The 18,649-nt window shown below is 42.7% G+C and overlaps 1 protein-coding gene across 1 annotated transcript in view; it reads right to left on the bottom strand.

The window, feature by feature from the left end:
• LOC106584146 (BMP/retinoic acid-inducible neural-specific protein 3) overlaps positions 1 to 18,649 on the bottom strand; it is an 83,246-nt gene that overhangs the window by 11,935 nt on the left and 52,662 nt on the right. Inside the window, exons 3-4 of the mRNA XM_014169065.2 lie at positions 10,626 to 10,816; positions 7,060 to 7,250 (exon numbers count right to left, since the gene is read on the bottom strand). Coding sequence (XP_014024540.1) covers positions 7,060 to 7,250; positions 10,626 to 10,816 — 382 coding nt within the window. The remainder of the gene's footprint in view (positions 1 to 7,059; positions 7,251 to 10,625; positions 10,817 to 18,649) is intronic.

The following is an 18,649-nucleotide window of genomic DNA, read 5'->3' as shown; positions in this document are numbered from 1 at the left end:
GGATAGGGGGCAGTATTTGCACGGCTGGATAAAAAACGTACCCGATTTAATCTGGTTACTACACCTGCCCAGTAACTAGAATATGCATATAATTATTGGCTTTGGATAGAAAACAACCTAAAGTTTCTAAAACTGTTTGAATGGTGTCTGTGAGTATAACAGAACTCCTATGGCAGGCCAAAACCTGAGAAGATTTCAAGCAGGAAGTGGCCTGTCTGAGAAGTAGTCTTTCATCTTGGCTCTTTTTATTGAAGACTCAGGATCTGTGCAATAACGTGACACTTCCTACGTCTTCCATAGGGTCTCAGAGCCCGGGAAAACGTTGAACGATATCGAGGCAGGCTCTGGCTGAAACACTTTATCGCTTTTGGCAAGTGGCCACTCAGAGTACTATGGGCTTAGGCGCGTGCCCGCTTCGACCGAATGGTTTCTTTTCCTTTGTCTGTTTATCTAAACACAGATTCCCGGTCGGAATATTATCGCTTTTTTATGAGAAAAATGGCATAAAAATTGATTTTAAACAGCGGTTGACATGCTTCGAAGTACGGTAATGGAATATTTAGAAATTTTTTGTCACGAAATGCGTCGCGCGCGTGACCCTTATTTACACTTCGGATAGTGTCTTGAACGCACGAACAAAACGCCGCTATTTGGATATAACAATGGATTATTTTGAACCAAACCAACATTTGTTATTGAAGTAGCAGTCCTGGGAGTGCATTCTGACAAAGAACACCAAAGGTAATCAAACTTTTCTAATAGTAAATCGGAGTTTGGTCAGGGCTAAACTTGGTGGGTGTCAAAATAGCTAGCCGTGAAGGCTGGGCTATCTACTCAGAATATTGCAAAATGTGCTTTCACCGAAAAGCTATTTTAAAATCGGACATAGCGAGTGCATATAGGAGTTCTGTATCTATAATTCTTAAAATAATTGTTATGTTTTTTGTGAACGTTTATCGTGAGTAATTTAGTAAATTCACCGGAAGTGTTCGGTGGGAATGCTAGTTCTGAACGTCACATGCTAATGTAAAAAGCTGGTTTTTGATATAAATATGAACTTGATTTAACAAAACATGCATGTATTGTATAACATAATGTCCTAGGTGTGTCATCTGATGAAGATCATCAAAGGTTAGTGCTGCATTTAGCTGTGGTTTTGTTTTTTGTGACATTATATGCTAGCTTGAAAAATGGTTGTCTGATTATTTCTGTCTGGGTACTCTGCTGACATAATCTAATGTTTTGCTTTCGCTGTAAAGCCTTTTTGAAATCGGACAGTGTGGTTTGATAAAGGAGTCTTTTCTTTAAAATGCTGTAAAATAGTCATATGTTTGAAAAATTTAAGTTTTTGTATTTTTGAGGAATTTGTAATTCGCGCCACGCCTATCATTGGATATTGGAGCAGGTGTTCCGCTAGCGGAACGTCTAGATGTAAGAGGTTAAACTTCTTACCCACTGGGAATCTGATGAAAGAAATAAACGCTGAAATAAATCACTCTACTATTATTCTGACATTTCACATTCTTAAAATAAAGTGGTGATCCTAACTGACCTAAGACAGGGACTTTAAATGTATTTGGCTAAGGTGTATGTAAACTTCCGACTTCAACTGTATATCCCAACCAGAAGCCATGGATTACAGGCAACATCCGCACCAGGTTCAAGGAGCGGGACACTAATCCGGATGCTTAGAAGAAATCCCGCTGCCCTCAGACAAACCATTAAAAAGGCAAAGCATCAATACCGAATCCTACTACACCGGCTCTACACCGGAGGTGGCAGGGCTTGCAAACTATTACGGACTACAAAAGGAAACCCAGCCGTAAGCAGCCCAGTGACGCAAGCTTACCAGACGAGCTAAATGCCTTTTATGCGTGCTTCGAGGCAAGCAAGACTGAAGCATGCATGAGAGCACCAGCTGTTCTGGACAACTGAGTGGTCACGCTCTCCGTAGCCGATTTCAACAAGACCTTTAAACAGGTCAACATTCACAAGGACGCGGTGCAAGACAGATTACCAGGATGTGTACTCCGAGCATGTGCGGACCAACTGGCAAGTGTCTTCACAGACATTTTCAACCTCTTCCTGACGGAGTTTGTCATACCAACATGTTTCAAGCAGACCACCATAGTCCCTGTGCCCAAGAAAGCGTAGTTAACCAGCCTGAATGACTGCAGCCATGAAGTGCTTTGAAAATCTGGTCATGGCTCACAACAACACCATCATCCCGGAAACCCTAGACCCACTCCAATTTGCATACCGCACCAACAGATCCACAGATGACGCAATCTCAATCGCACTCCACACTGCCCTTTACCACCTGGACACAAAAGGTACACCAATGTGAGAATGCTGTTCATTGACTACAGCTCAGCGTTCAACACCATAGTGCCCACAAAACTCATCACTAAGGGCCCTGGGTCTAAATACCTCCCTCTGCAACTGGATCCTGGACTTCCTGAAGGGCCACCCCAGGTGGTAAGGGTAGGCAACAACACATCTGCTACGCTTATCCTCAACACAGGGGCCCCTCACGTGCGTGCTTAGTCCCCTCCTGTACTCCATGTTCACTCACGACAGCGTGGCCAATCACGACTCCATCATCAAGTTTGCTAACGACACTACAGTAGTAGGCCTGATCACCGACAACGATGACACAGCCTACAGGGAGGAGATCAGAGACCTGGCAGTGTGGTGCCAGGACAACAACCTCTTCGTCAACGTGAGCAAGACAAAGGAGCTGATCGTGGACTACAGGAAAAGGAGGGCTGAACAGGCCCCCATTAACATCGACGGAGCTGTTGTGAAGCGAGTCAAGAGTTTCAAGTTCCTTGGTGTCCACATCACCAACAAACTAACATGTTCCAAACACACCAAAACAGTAGTGAAGAGGGCACGACAACACATTTTCCCCCTCATGAGATTGAAAAGATTTGGCATGGGTCCCCAGATCCTCAAAAAGTTCTACAGCTGCACAATCGAGAGCATCCTGACCGGTTGCATCCCCGTCTGGTATGGCAACTGTGTGGCATCCGACCGTAAGGCGCTACAGAGGGTAGTGTGTACGGCCCAGTACAGCGGTACCAGCGCGCCAAGTCTAGGTCAAAAAGGCTCCTTAACAGTTTCTACCACCAAGTCATAAGACTGTTTAACAATTACTCAAATGGCCACCCAGACTATTTACTGTACATTGACCCCCCCCCATTTTTACACTGCTGATACTCACTGTTTACTATCTATGCATAGTCACTTTACCCCTACCTACATGTACTATTTACCGTGTCCAACCTGTACCCACGCACATTGACTCGGTACCGGTACCCCCTGTATATAGCCTCGTTATTGTTATTTTATTGTGTTAGTATTTATTAAACATTTTTGGTTTAGTTCATATAGTATATATTTTCTTAACTATTTCTTGAACTGCATTGTTGGTTAAAGGCTCGTAAGTAAGCATTTCACGGTAAGGTCTACCTACACCTGTTGTATTGAGGCGCATGTGACAAATCAAATTTGATATTTCCGTTGTAATTTTTTTTTATACATTTGCCCAAATTTCTAAAAAAACTGTTTTTGCTTTGTAACAAAATGTGGAAAAAGTCAAGTATACTTTCCGAATGCCCTGTAAATACCTACGCACTATAGTTCAGCCTAACAAAATCCTTCCTATAAATTTTGAGGTATTTATATCACTTTCTTCATTCACATCCGACATGTTTTGGCACATATATACCTCCATATCAGGTTTTGTTTTTTGTGTGTTTTTTCTATTGTTGCTGAATATCTTTCACATGTCTATTCATGTACCTTGATTGGAAAGCAAGGTAGCAACAGAACAACTTTTCAGTTACCTACCGGTATGGCATGCATGTCACAACATTAATCTCATCAGCTACTCAGTTCAGATGAGTTCAACACCTGGCTCTGGAAATACATCACCTACTGATCAAGATTCCGCAAGCTTCTAGCCATCCAGGATGTACATGCCAGGCTGTATCTGAGAAAGGCCCGGAAAATTGCCAAAGACTCCAGTCACCCGAGATATGGACTGTTCCCCATGCTCCCGTCTAGCAGGCGGTACTGGCACATCAAGGCTCCTAAACAGCTTCTATCCCCTGGCCATAAGACTGTTTAATGGCTAACAACTGCTCTCCTTCTCCCACAGACTTAGCAGCCTCAGAAATTGCAGCCCAAGTAAATGCTTCACAGAGTTCAAGTAACAGACACATCACAACATCAACTGCTCAGAAGAGACTGCGTGAATCAGGCCTTAAACTCTATGGGCTAGGTGGGACGCAGGCGTCCCACCCGTGGTGCACTCCATCAACAGCAGGTGCATTTCAAGAGCGGCAAATTTGAATCCAAATAAATGTCAAAATTCAAATTTTTCCAACATACAACTATTTTACACCCTTTGAAAGATAAACATCTCCTTAATCTAACCACGTTTTACGATTTCAAAAAGGTTTTACGGCGAATGCATAAATTTAGAGTATGTTAGGACAGTACATTTACAAGAGTTGTGTGTAATGTTTTGTCAATTCAAAGACAGGGTCACCAAAACCATAAAACCAGCTAAAATGATGCACTAACCTTTTACAATCTCCATCAGATGACACTCCTAGGACATTATGTTAGACAATGCATGCATTTTTAGTTCTATCAAGTTCATATTTATATCCAAAAACAGCGTTTTACTATGGCATTGATGTTGAGGAAATCGTTTCCCTCCAATAACCGGCAGTCAAGTCAGCATCACAAATTAAATAATTAAAATTAGAAAACATTGGTAAAATATTATATTGTCATTTAAAGAATTATAGATTTACATCTCTTGAACGCAATCAACTTGCCAGATTTAAAAATAACCTTACTGGGAAATCACACTTTGCAATAATCTGAGCACTGCGCCCAGAAAAATACGGCGTTGCGATACAGACTAGTCGTCATGTTGGGGAGATCTAAAATCGAAAATACTATGTAAATAATCCATTACCTTTGATTCTCTTCATCAGATGTCACTTCCAGGTATCACAGGTCCATAACGAATGTAGTTTTGTTCAAAAAAGCTCATCATTTATGTCCAAAAATCTCCGTCTTGTTAGCACATGATCTAAGCCCGCCGGACTTCACTTCATGAACGAGGGGAAAAAATATATTTACGTTCGTTCAAACATGTCAAACGTTGTATAGCATAAATCATTAGGGCCTTTTTTAACCAGAACATGAATAATATTCAAGGTGGACGAATGCATACTCTTTTATAACGTATTGGAACGAGGGTACCCAACATGAACTCGCGCGCCAGGTGTCTAATGGGCCATCATCGTTCCATGGCTCTTGTTCGGTCAGATCTCCCTCCAGAAGACTCAAAACACTTTGTAAAGGCTGGTGACATCTAGTGGAAGCAATAGGAAGTGCCAAAATATTCCTCAGCCCCTGTGTTTTTCAATGGCATAGGTTTAAAGGTAATACAACACATCAGGTATCCACTTCCTGTCAGAAAATGTCTCAGGGTTTTGCCTGCCAAATGAGTTCTGTTATACTCACAGACACCATTCAAACAGTTTTAGAAACTTTAGAGTGTTTTCTATCCATATATAATAAGTATATGCATATTCTAGTTACTGGGTAGGATTAGTAACCAGATTAAATCGGGTACATTTTTTTTATCCAGCCGTGCAAATACTGCCCCCTAGCCCTAACAGGTTTTAATGGTAGAATTTCTGCAAAGAAACCACTACTAAAAGACACCAATACGAAGAAGAGACTTGCTTGGGCCAAGAAACACAAGCAATGGCCATTATTCCGGTGAAAATTAGTCCTTTGGTCTGATGAGTCCAGATTTGCGATTTTTGGTTCCAACCTCCGTGTCTTTGTGAGACGCAGAGTGAGGTGAACGGATGATCTCCGCATGTGTGGTTCCCACCGTGAAGTATGGAGGAGGAGGTGTGATGGTGTTTGGGTGCTTTGCTGGTGACACTGTCTGTGATTTATTTAGAATTCAAGGCACACTTAACCAGCATGGCTACCACAGCATTCTGCAGCGATACGCCATCCCATCTGGTTTGCGCTTAGTGGGACTATCATTTGTTTTTCAACAGGACAATGACCCAACACACCTCCAGGTTGTGTAAGGGCTATTTGACCAAGAAGGAGAGTGATGGAGTGCTGCATCAGATGACCTGGCCTCTACAATCACCCGACCTCAACCTAATTGAGATGGTTTGGGATGAGTTGGACCGCAGAGTGAAGGAAAAGCAGCCAACAAGTGCTCAGCATATGTGGGAACTCCTTCAAGACTGTTGGAAAAGCATTCCAGGTGAAGCTGGTTGAGAGAATGCCAAGAGTGTTTAAAGCTGTCATCAAGGCAAGGGGTGGCTACTTTAACACTTTTTGGTCAATATATGATTCCATATGTGTTATTTCATAGTTTTGATGTCTTCACTATTATTCTACGATGTAGACAATTGTAAAAATAAAGGAAAACCATTGAATAAGTAGGCGTCCAAACTGACTGGTACTGTATATATTACCAGTAGTATATTACCATAAGTACTGATACATTCCTTTACCAGTCACTTTTCAGTCCTGTTTACATGTATATCCTACTACCAGTCACTTTTTATGTACAGTGGGGGAAAAAAGTATTTGATCCCTTGCTGATTTTGTACGTTTGCCCACTGATAAAAAAAGGATCAGTCTATAATTTTAATGGTAGGTTTATTTGAACAGTGAGAGACAGAATAACAACAAAAATATCCAGAAAAACACATGTCAAAAATGTTATAAATTGATTTGCATTTTAATGAGGGAAATAAGTATTTGACCCCCTCTCAATCAGAAAGATTTCTGGCTCCCAGGTGTCTTTTATACAGGTAACGAGCTGAGATTAGGAGCACACTCGTAAAGGGATCTCTAGTCAGACAAAAAACTGTGTTGCTCCACTTGAACAAGTCTGATTTCAGTTATGAGTCTGTCCGAAGGTCAGGGTGTGTACTGTATGTTTGTGTGTATATGTCTGATGCTATCTGGACGTAGTGCAACTTGTAGGTTTACCTTGATGGCTGTGGATGCTATCTGGATGTGGTGCAGCTTGCGCAAAGTGCTCTCTCTGTCGATGAAGTAGGAGGCAGCCAACTGGTGCAGAGCCTCCAGAGTAACACTGGATGAGTTGCCAGAGTAGTCGCTCACCTCTGCCTTCTTACTCAGCTTCCTCTTGTCCACAAATATCGCTAAGGCCTCTTCCCCTGCAAACAGAAAGACAGCGTTGGGACAATGTTTGCTGACGGTGTTTAAACAGGCTCTGTTTCAACAGTTGGGAAAAAGTTTGCTGGGGTTGGTTGAAACAGTCTATACAAATGTCAGCTGATGTTATTTAGACAGTCTGAACTACATAACCAGCAGCTGCTCACTGTCAGTAGTAATGGCAATAAAATGTAATATCAATGTATTATTCACTGCCAGTGATTATGACTATTAACCAGGTGCTATTTGGTAGTATATGAACAATTATAAACCAGGATGTTTGGGTCCTGGATGTTGATTGGGAGAAACAACATTTCAGCAGTGTGTAGATCAGACAATATACCACAAGTACGACTCAAAAACAATTGTTTCCTGTTCTTTTTATGTTGGTAACCAGTTAATAATAGCAATTAGGCACCTCAAGGGTTTGTGATACATAGACAATATACTGTACCACGGCTAAGAACTGCATACAGGCACCCTGCTTCACATCACAGCCCTTAGCCGTGGTATATATATATAAATAAAAGGGATAAATGCTCCCGATCTGTACATTACCTTGGAAACTCTGTGGGATGGCCGATGCATAAGCGGAGTCCCTCTGCGGACTTCATTCGTTCCAAGGTAATTTACAGAGTGTAGGCATTTATCCCGCTTATACCACAGTCAAAGAAAAAATACTAAAGCAAATATTTACTGGTATAGAATAGAAATGCCATGTTTTCATTTATATAAATTCATATTTTTTCATCCTCCCACAAAACCTGCTTGTTAGTCTGTTGCCCAGTTGGTAATTTTTTTTAATTCTATTGCCATGCTGGTTGGCAAAGTTATTTTCCATTGCTTGCTAGCGAACTATGGCTAACAAGGTCACGTTAAACAATGCATATGGCTAACAAACAATGCAGCCACAATAACAGCAAAGTAGCAGCATTTGCGTTAGTTTAAGCTGTTTTCTACTGGCATTTATTTAGATACATCCATAACGAGCTGATGATGTGCGATTTCGCGTGGAATAGAAAAGTTGTTTAACAACCCAATTCAACAATACCAGTTGCTGAAAACAGCTGGTCAAACTAGAGATACGAGAGGATTTGATAGCATAGATCCACTTGCGTCATGACTGCAACATTGAAGGTCCGGAGAAATATAGGTTCATCACTCGCCAAGTTAAGTCATCAGATGCTGCTGCAAAATAATAACAGTGCGTTCGTAAATTCACTATGGCCATCTCTGTTTTCAGAGCGCAGAATAAAAAAGTAATTTACTAGCACGCAACCCTAGTTGAATATGACCAGTGTAAATAAATGTCGGAAAAAACATTTCATAAAATTGTTGCCAGCACCACAGTTCAAGTCACATAGGCTCTAGATCAAATGAAAACATCCAAACCAGCTATGCTAGGGAAAGTAAAATGATCAGAGTGAGGTGTTCTCGCATTTGTGTCTGGATGTAGCTAGCGAGCTTGCCAACTTTAGCCAGTTAGCTTGGGTGTTTGACTGCCGTTGCGAGGTCAGAACGCTCGGATCAACCCTTCACCCCAGCCAGAGGGTCAGTGTGTGCTCTGAACGCTCCGAGAGCGAAACGCTCTGGATTTACGAACAGACAATCTGACAACACTCGGAATTAACAAACAACCCAGAACACACTGACACACTGGTGGAAATTTACAAACACACCATAAGTCTCTGCGGAAACAAATTATTGCTATCTTGCTAAGTTTTTCCTTGTTGGACCTGCATTGACAATGTATCTATTTTCTGTTTGTGTGGTTGTTAGCTTTCTGTAACTTTGTAGCAAGTATGGACTGCATGGTGTAGTGCTGAAGAAAGATAAAAAGGCTCCCATTGTTGGAACTACTTCAGAGGTGTTGTAACGATGTGCGCTGAGAGTCGGGAAGCAAGTTCAGGGTTAATAAATAAACGCAACATAATCAGAAACACGAACAAGTACATAACTGACACAGGAACAGAAACAATAACGCCTGGGGAAGGAACCAAAGGGAGTGACTATATAGGGAAGGTAATCAGGGAAGTGATGGAGTCCAGGTGAGTCTAATGAACCGCAGGTGCGCCTAACGATGGTGACAGGTGTGCGCCATAACGAGCAGCCTGGTGACCTAGAGGTCGGAGAGGGAGCACACGTGACAGGTGTCCTATATCTTTTCCAACTGTTACATATACAGTATCTGGTTTTAATGCCCACTCTAGGGTGCCCTTCTAGCAAATCAGAAACCAGTATTCAACAATGCTGTGGAATAGTAGTAAATTATAAACTGGGTGGTTCAAGCCCTGAATGCAACGGGTATGACAAAATGTTTATTTTTACTTTTCTAATTACGTTGGTAACCAGTTTAAAATAGCAATAAGGTCCCTCGGAGGTTTGTGGTATATAGCCAATATACCACGGCTAAGGGCTGTATCCAGGCACTCTGTGTTTCGTCATTCTTAAGAACAGCCCTTAGCTGTGGTATATTGGCCATATACACCACACCCCTTTGTGCCTTATTACTTAAATATACCACACCCCCTCTGGCCTTATTGCTTAAATATACATTCAGATTCAGAGATAAGGCAGGGCGTAATCCGTATTATGTGTTCTTGTTCCTCCGCTGCAGAAAGGTGCCCTTAATATCCCATGTTCCAGAACACGGACAGGCAATCAATTTATAACCCCAGTCAGCAGCCAGCAGCACATCTCTGGCTCATGGCCAAGCACTAGCTCCTCATCTTCCTCTCCTCATACTACTCTGAATTGGTTGTGTGCCAGAGCATGGAGGTTACATCGCATCAGCCAGCACAGCAGTGTATGTGTTTGTGTGTGTGGGCATTTTACGGAGCCACTCATAACTACGACCTTTCCAGGAGCCCGGCTGAGGTAATCGACAAGTGTTGCTTTCCAACAGGAAACCCATTCCCTTGGCTGCCCCGACATCCCCATTGCTTTGTAGCTGAAATAAGCTGTTCTCCTGTAAAGAGCAACCACCCTCAAGGCGTTGTCCACATGTCTATCAAAACACAACAATGCAGTGTCGCAGTGTACATGTATTGACGTTTTTAAATGGGCTTTATTTATGTAGATAACACATTCTTGAAAGGTCTTCTGAATTCATATAGGCTGCTGTACCAATATTGTAGATGTCTTGCCGTCAGTGGAATTGATCTAGATACAGATCCGTTAAACATCAGAATTTTTGTGGTACTGGGAATTTACTCACAGAATACACAAAGATTATTACATTACCATACCCCCTATCCTAACCATTAGGGGGATGAAAAAATATGACCCTGTATCAGTTGATAGGGGTCAACTTCTACAGTTATACCTCCTCCTGCATTCCCACAGAATTCCCAGCATTCCCACAGTGGTTTGTTTACCTCCCAGTGTGGCCGACAGCAGAAAGTGAGTCCCATACTTCCTGATCAGGTTGTCAGTGATAAGCTGGGTGGTGGGTCTCCGACCCAGTAGACGGATGTTACGGATGAACTCTGGCGTCAGGGGTAACGGCGACTCCAGGAAGTCTCTCCTCTCCACAGCCAGGTTGTTCACCTTCCACCTCCCAAACTCCCTGGAAAGGAGACGACAGGGAGGATAAGACACCATTGAAGATGCTGTTTGGTAAATAAGACTCACTAATTACGTGATGGTATTAATGATTTTCCGTCAGTCTGTCCTGTCTGTCTGGCAGAAGGGTAGGGGAGAGGTGAATCTACAGGGGCAGCCATCAACCACATTGCCTCGCCTCACTGCATCATTAGCTTTAAGTTCTGACAGAGAGATGGGGGGAGAGAAAGGAGAGAGCAAAAGAGAGCGAGAGAGAGAATAGAGAGAGATTCCAAAGCAGGTACCATTTGGAAGATGAATGTAGCTGGGGAGGAGACTGCTCTCAAAGTGAGCAGCTGACAGGTGCTCTCCTTAATAACCACATCATGACAGAAATGTGTAGTGACAGTGAAACCCATAGACATCGGCCCATCTCTAACACTCAATACAACTCATAATGAGGGAAGAAAGAAAAGTGCCGCAAAGGAAATGCTGGAGGCGGCTGTAAAGTTCTGAAAGCCGGCTGAACAAAATATTTCTCATTAAATATTCGTCTGTAGATGTGACATCCTCCTCTGTTTACATTGACAAACATTCCTAAATTATTCTGAATGCAACCTTAAAGATGGGAGCTTCGTATGCCGTTATGCCTTTGTTTGCGTTCATCTGCTGTGTTTAAATAATCATAGTGTCTTGTATTTTAATTGGCTCTGACAGGTTCAGATAATATTTCTGTGAGTCAGGTTGAAATGAACATGCGCTGTGTCAGTTAGCTGGAGGCTACAGTAGAAGCTATGTCATGTAGGAAAGCATAGGCCTTATTGCCAGTTGTTTTTCCCTCTTCTGTCCATCCCTCGAATTGCTATACTTCAATGTATTTCTCTCTCCTCCTCCACCACACACACACACAAAAATACACACACTCCCTAACTACTCTCACAGGTACGGGTTAGCACTAAATGATGCACTGCGGTGTGAAGTGGAGGCTTGTCTGCTATAATCAGAATAGGTTGGCCATCCTGGGCTGTAGGTGATGGATGGAGGGAGGATGGCCTTTTGATGGAAGATATATCACATTAAAGCAAGAGTAATGAGGGAAAGCATCACACCCAGATGTTTGATGGATTCAATCATGGTAAAAACACTGAGTGCAACCTGCTTCTATACGGTCTTATGGGGCAATGTGGCATTAAGTCAAATAATTTCAAGCTGCTCTTGTATAGTCAGTAATGTAGCAATACATTTACTTTGTATAATGTACATTTGCATGTGTCCATTTATAGAAAAGCTTTCTGAAATACATACATGAAACATACAGTGTAATGAATATACAGTATGCACAATCATATACTTCTAATTTTAGACATTGCCCTTGAGTAATTTGTCAATCAGTTACACCTAGCATAACCATTAATCCTGACCTCTTTTCACTCCATACATATAAATTCCTTTTCAACTGGGGTACTATCGTATTCCTCACCAATTCTAACTTGGTTACCTATGTTAGAGCTGAACTTGCCAGTTCAAAGGTATCGCACGTAAGAAGCAAGAGAGGAACAAGAGAGGGGAGAGAGAGGACTGAGAAAAGAGAGGGAGCGAAGGAACAGGTAAGGAAAGTGTAGCCTCAAATCCCCTCTGTCGCTCGTTTCTGCAGTTATCGTTGACTGTGATAAGCTGGGCTTGTCTTATCTTAAACCCCCCATAGGCCTAATGGCATGTCCACCGGGAAGTGAGATGAAATGGATTTCACCATGGTGCAGTTTTCGGCGTTCTGCCGTCTTTCCTTATACTAGACCATGCAGTTATTATTTATATCTTTCTCTCATCACTGTACTGTACGTAGCTACCTTGGTTTCATTTGCGATACCATTAATTCATTTTCACACATCTCATTGCTGGACTATTTCTGGGAGTGGAGATTATGAGAGCTGAGATTTCTGAGAACTGGGATACTGTATCTTGGCCCGCATACTGCATCTACCTTGGTTTTCATTTCAAAGCAACACATATGCACTGAGCCTCCTCACTAACACCCTTATGCAAAAAAGGTGCTATCTAGAACCTAAAATGGTTCTTCAACTGTTCCCATAGGAGAACCCTTTGAATAACACTTTTTGGTTCCAGGTATAACCTTTTTGGGTTCCATGAAGAACCCTTTCCACAGAGGATTCTACCTGAAACCAAAAAGGGTTCTCCTATGGGGACAGCCAAAGAACCCTTTTGGAAACCCCTTTTTGTAAGAGTGTATGGGTTATGAAATCGAAAACCAAGGTCTTTTTCAGGTTTCCAAAAGACAGTTTAAAATTTGACGCATTGCAGCCTTAACTAAATATGTCATTCACTCTGTGACCTTCTCTATGCAATTTGGCGCCAACACACCCACTTATGTTATTCAAATGCAATATCTCAAAAACACAAGAGATACACACGCATAGCCTACGGTTGCCTACACCCTGGTGTAAGCGTAGCCTTACGGTAGCCTACACCCTGTTGTCTATGGCAACTGTCACTTGGCAATGGATGCCTAGGACAGGTGGTGCAGCGGAACCCTGTCTCTACTCATGTTGACTGAGGGAAATACTGTTTCACTCGCTAAATCACTGAGTGATTCCCCAAACAGGAAAACAGCATTCATTTACCTGTTATAGGACTCATTAAAATTATTTCAAATTCAATCAGGAGGAGATGGTGCGATTTCATTACTGCAGCGTAGCAACACGCCGCCACTGTAACTAGAAGTACCCAGTTGTGGTAATTAATCTTCTCTCTGTCAGTGAGGATTATGAGAATTTAGCAGAGATCCAAAACTCTGCAGGAGCAGAACTGGGCAGGAAAATAATATTGTCACTTTCCATCTCCTCAAGTCTCTTTTGCTGTGAAATTATGTGTTATGGGCCAGGGAATATATTGTCAAATATGAGAGGTCATTTGAAAACCAACAAACAGTGTGGTGGACTGTTTGGCTATGCTGCAATCGCTGGGAATTGGCAACAGGGTGGACATATTGGATGTATGCTTGTCAGCATGCCACATAACTTATCATATTAACAGAGACAGAGGCAATTAGTACCACCTGCATGCACTTTAATACAAAATGGCCACCACACAATTCCACAATAAAACCAAAAGTTGTCTGGCAAAGTAGGCAAAGCAATGTCTACACGGCAGGGGTAGTTTAGTCAAGTACTATTTGAGAAGGTCCGGTCACACAAAATCTCCTAGGTGGCAATGGTCCGAATGGATATTGTCACTTAACGGCGTAGCAACAAACCTCCACCTTGCATCACATGTGATCCCAAAATGTTCACACTTCTCTTTTTGGCAGAGAGGAAATGTTGCAGTTTTAATGCTCATTTCCTGTAATTCTACAGATTATGCTGTTGAATTACAGGAAAACCCCCCGTTAAACATGGGCCGGTTGTAATTTAGCGTGCCTCAAACACAACCTTGAGGTTGACAGTAGCCTCTCAGGGGACTGTCTGATAATGCAGAGTAATAAGTATTAAGAGCCTACTAATCACTTGGCCACATGATAAGACTATTAATCTTACCACCCATGAAGCTCAGGCCACAGAGCTAGGTTGGGCCGCACTAGCCAGAGGAGAAATATATTTAAAAAACTTCAACGCGGGAAGCCGATCACCATAGCCCATAAAACACCCAACACAAATCCATAGATTTCAGAGTCCCGTCTGCAGTTTCCCGGTGCATGTTCAATACCCTTCCAAGCCATGATGAATGGTATTGATGGCATAATTGCCACTAATTTGATATAACAAGCCAATATATCAAATTGTGTTTAGCGTGACAAATCATCAGTTATTTCCCCTACACTTAAGTAATCAACATATTTTACCTGATCAGATTTCAGATTATGCATATAATAACCTTATTGCTTGCAATAACCTTGATCCACTTAAAAACATTTCCACAATAGCTACACAAGTAGGTGCCATTTTGTCATTCTAGTTTACTTACTAGAGAAATTAAAGTTCTTCACTCCTCTCCAAGGGCCTTTATTGAACTGAAGGAACTGCAATGAAGTCAAATGAGGTGAAGTGAATAATGTTTCCACTAGATCATTATAAAAGGGGTGAGGTGAGGACTTTCCACATAAGTGTTCAAGGCCTTCCTTTCAGTGGTATTTACTTCACACCTTTAAACCCCACATGAGACTGAACATGCTTAAGTGGATAAAACATTAATCTGGCTTTGATGTATTTCAAAATATGCATATGGCCCTTGTGGTCCACTCTGTCCATCTATGCCCTCCTCTGCCCTCCCTTAGGCAAATCAGATCACGCCTCCAATCTGCTCCTCCCTTCCTATAGGCAGAAACTCAAACAGAAAGAACCCATGGTAAGGACTGTTCAACGCTGGTCTGACAAATCGGAATCCATGCTTCAAGATTGTTTTGATCACGCGGACTGGGATATGTTTCGGGTTGCCTCTGGGAATAAGATTGATGTATACACTGACACAGTGACTAAATTCATCATGAAGTGCACAGGAGATGTTGTTCCCACTGTGACGATTGAAACCTATCCAAACCAAAAACCGTGGATAGATGGCAGCATTCGTGGAAAACTGAAAGCGCGAACCACGGCAAGGTGACTGGGAATATGCTTGAGTACAAACAGTCCAATTATGCACTTCGTAAGGCAAGCAAACAGGCAAAACTTCAGTACAGAGAGAAAGTGGAGTCGCAATTCAACGGCTCAGACAAGACGTATGTGGCAGGGACTCCAGACAATCACGGATTATAAAGGGAAAATCAGCCACGCCACGGACACAGAAGTCTTGCTCCCAGACAAGAGAAACACCCTTTCTTTGCCCGCGTCAAGGAAAACAATGCTCCCGTTGAATGTGAGTTGTCGTTCTCCGTGGCCGACGTGAGAGACATTTAAGCATGTTAACCCTCGCAAGGCTGCCGGCCCAGACTTGATCCCTAGCCGAATCCTCAGAGCATGCGCAGACCAGTTAGCTGGAATGTCTAAGGACATATTCCATTTCTCCCTATCCCAGTCTTTTGCCCCCACTTACTTCAAGATGTCCACCATTGTTCCTGTACTCAAACAAAAAAGCGTAGGTAACTGAACTAAATTACTATTGCCCCATAGCACTCACTTCTGTCATCATGAAGTGCTTTGAGAGGCTAGTGAGGGATCATATCACCTAAACTTTACCCGACACACTATACCCATTGCAATTTGCATACTGCCCCAATGGATCCATGGATGACGCAACCGCCATCACACTGCACACTGCCCCAACCCATCTGGACAAGAGGAATATGTAAGAATGCATTTCATTGACTACAGCTCAGCCTTCAACCATAGTACCCTCCAAGCTCATCACTAAGCTCGGGCCCTGGGTCTGAACGCTGCCCTGTGCAACTGGGTCCTGGACTTCTTGATGGGCCGCTCCCAGGTTGTGAAGGTAGACAACGACACCTCCACTACGCTGATCCTCAACATAGGGGCCCCAAGGCGCAACAGCACCTTTTCAACTTCAGGAGGTTGAAGAAATTCGGCTTGGCCCCAAAGACCCACAAACTTTTCCAGATGCATCATTGAGCATCCTGTCGGGCTGTACCAGCGCCTGCTAGGGCAACTGCACCGTTCGCAACCACAGGGCTCTCCAGAGGGTGGTGCGGTCTGCCCAACACATCACCGGGGGCACACTGCCTGCCCTCCAGGACATCTACAGCACCCGTTGTTACAGGAAGGCCAAGAAGATCATCGAGGACCTCAGCCACCAAAGCCATGCCCTGTTAACCCCGCTACCAACCAGAAGGCGAGGTCGGTACAGGTGCATCAAAGCTGGGGCCGAGAGACTGAAAAACAGCTTCTATCTCAAGCCCATCAGACTGTAAAATAGTCAATACTAGCCAGCCTCCGCCCAGTATCCCGCTCTGAACTTTAGTCACTGTCACTAGCCGGCTACTACCCGGTTACTCTAACATGCACCTTAGTCTTCTGCCCTATAGTCAAGGAACACTGGTCACTAATAATGTTTACATACTGTTTTACCCACTTCATATCTACAGTGCATTCGGAAAGTATTCAGACCCCTTCCCTTTTTCCACATTTTGTTAAGTTACAGCCTTATTCTAAAATTGATTAAATAAAAATAAATATCCTCATCAATCCACACACAATACCAGATAATGACGTAGTGAAAATATGTTTTGAGAATTTTTGCAAAATAAAAACAGAAATACCTTATTTTCCTAAGTAGCCTCTGTTTTCATTGATTATCCTTGCGATGTCTCTACAATTTGATTGGAGTCCACCTGTGGTAAATTCAATTGATTGGACATGATTTGGAAAGGCACACACCTGTCTATATAAGGTCCCAAAGTTGACAGTGCATGTCAGCGCAAAAACCAAGCCATGAGGTCGAAGGAATTGTCCGCAGAGCTCCAAGACATGATTGTGCCGAGGCACAGATCTGGGGAAGGGTACAAAAACATTTCTGCAGCATTGAAGGTCCCCAAGAACATGGAAGAAGTTTGGAACAACCAATACTCTTCCTAGAGCTGGGTGCCTGGCCAAACTGAGCAATCGGGGGAGAAGGGCCTTGGTAAGTTAGGTGACCAAGAACCCGATGTTCACTCTGACAGAGCTCCAGAGTTCCTCTGTGGAGATGGGAGAACCTTCTAGAAGGACAACCATCTCTGCAGCACTCCACCAATCAGGCCTTTACGGTAGAATGGCCAGACAGAAGCCATTCCTCAGTAAAAGGCATATGACAGCCCACTTCAAGTTTGCCAAAAGGTACCTAAAGGACTCAAGATTCTCTGGTCTGATGAAACCAAGTTTGAACTATTTGGCCTAAATGCAAAGCGTCATGTCTGGAGGGAAAGCTGGCACCATCACTACGGTGAAGCATGGTGGCAACATCATGCTGTGGGGATGTTTTTCAGCGGCAGGGACTGGGAGACTAGTAAGGCTCGAGGGAAAGATGAACAGAGCAAAGTACAGAGAGATCCTTGATGAAAACCTTGCTCCAGAGTGCTCAGGACCCCAAACCTGGGCAAAGGTTCACCTTCCAACAGGACAACGACCCTAAGCATACAGTCAAGACAACGCAGGAGTGGCTTCGGGAAAAGTCTCTGAATGTTCTTGAGTGGCCCAGCCAGAGCCGGACTTGAACCCGATCTAACATCTCTGGAGAGACCTGAAAATAGCTGAGCAGCAACGCTCTCCATCCAAACTGACAGAGCTTGAGATGATCGGGAGAAACTCCCCAAATACAGGTGTGCCAAGCTTGTAGCGTCATACCCAAGAACACTCAAGGCTGTAATCGCTAACAAAGGTGCTTCAACAAAGTACTGAGTAAATGGTCTGAATACTTATGTGAATGTGATATCAGTTTTTTATTTTTAATAAATGTGCAAACATTTCTATAAACCAGTTTCTGCTTTGTCATTATGGGGTATTGTGTGTAGATTGAGGAGGGGAAAAAAACAATGTAATCAATTTTAGAATAAAGCTGTAACTTAACAAAATGTGGATAAAGTCAAGGGGTCTGAATCCTTTCTGAATGCACTGTATATACTGCATTCTAGTCAAGACCATCCTATTAACTATTGCTGTACATATAGTATTATTCAGATATACTACATTCTATCCATATACTGTACATAGTGTCTATACATACTGTACCATCACATATACATATAATATATATTATATGTGTGATGGTACAATATTTATACATTTCTTAATTCCATTATTTTACTTTTTAGATGTGTGTTTATTGTGGTGTATTGTTAGATATTACTGCATTGTTGGAGCTAGGAACACAAGTATTTCACTACTCCTTCAATAACACTTGCCAAATATGCAACTGA

Source organism: Salmo salar, chromosome ssa23 (genome assembly GCF_905237065.1).
Source record: "Salmo salar chromosome ssa23, Ssal_v3.1, whole genome shotgun sequence".
In the NCBI taxonomy this organism is placed as follows: Eukaryota; Metazoa; Chordata; class Actinopteri; order Salmoniformes; family Salmonidae; genus Salmo; species Salmo salar.
The sequence above is the reverse complement of the archived record's forward strand: the minus strand, read 5'-3'. Positions and strand labels throughout refer to the sequence as shown.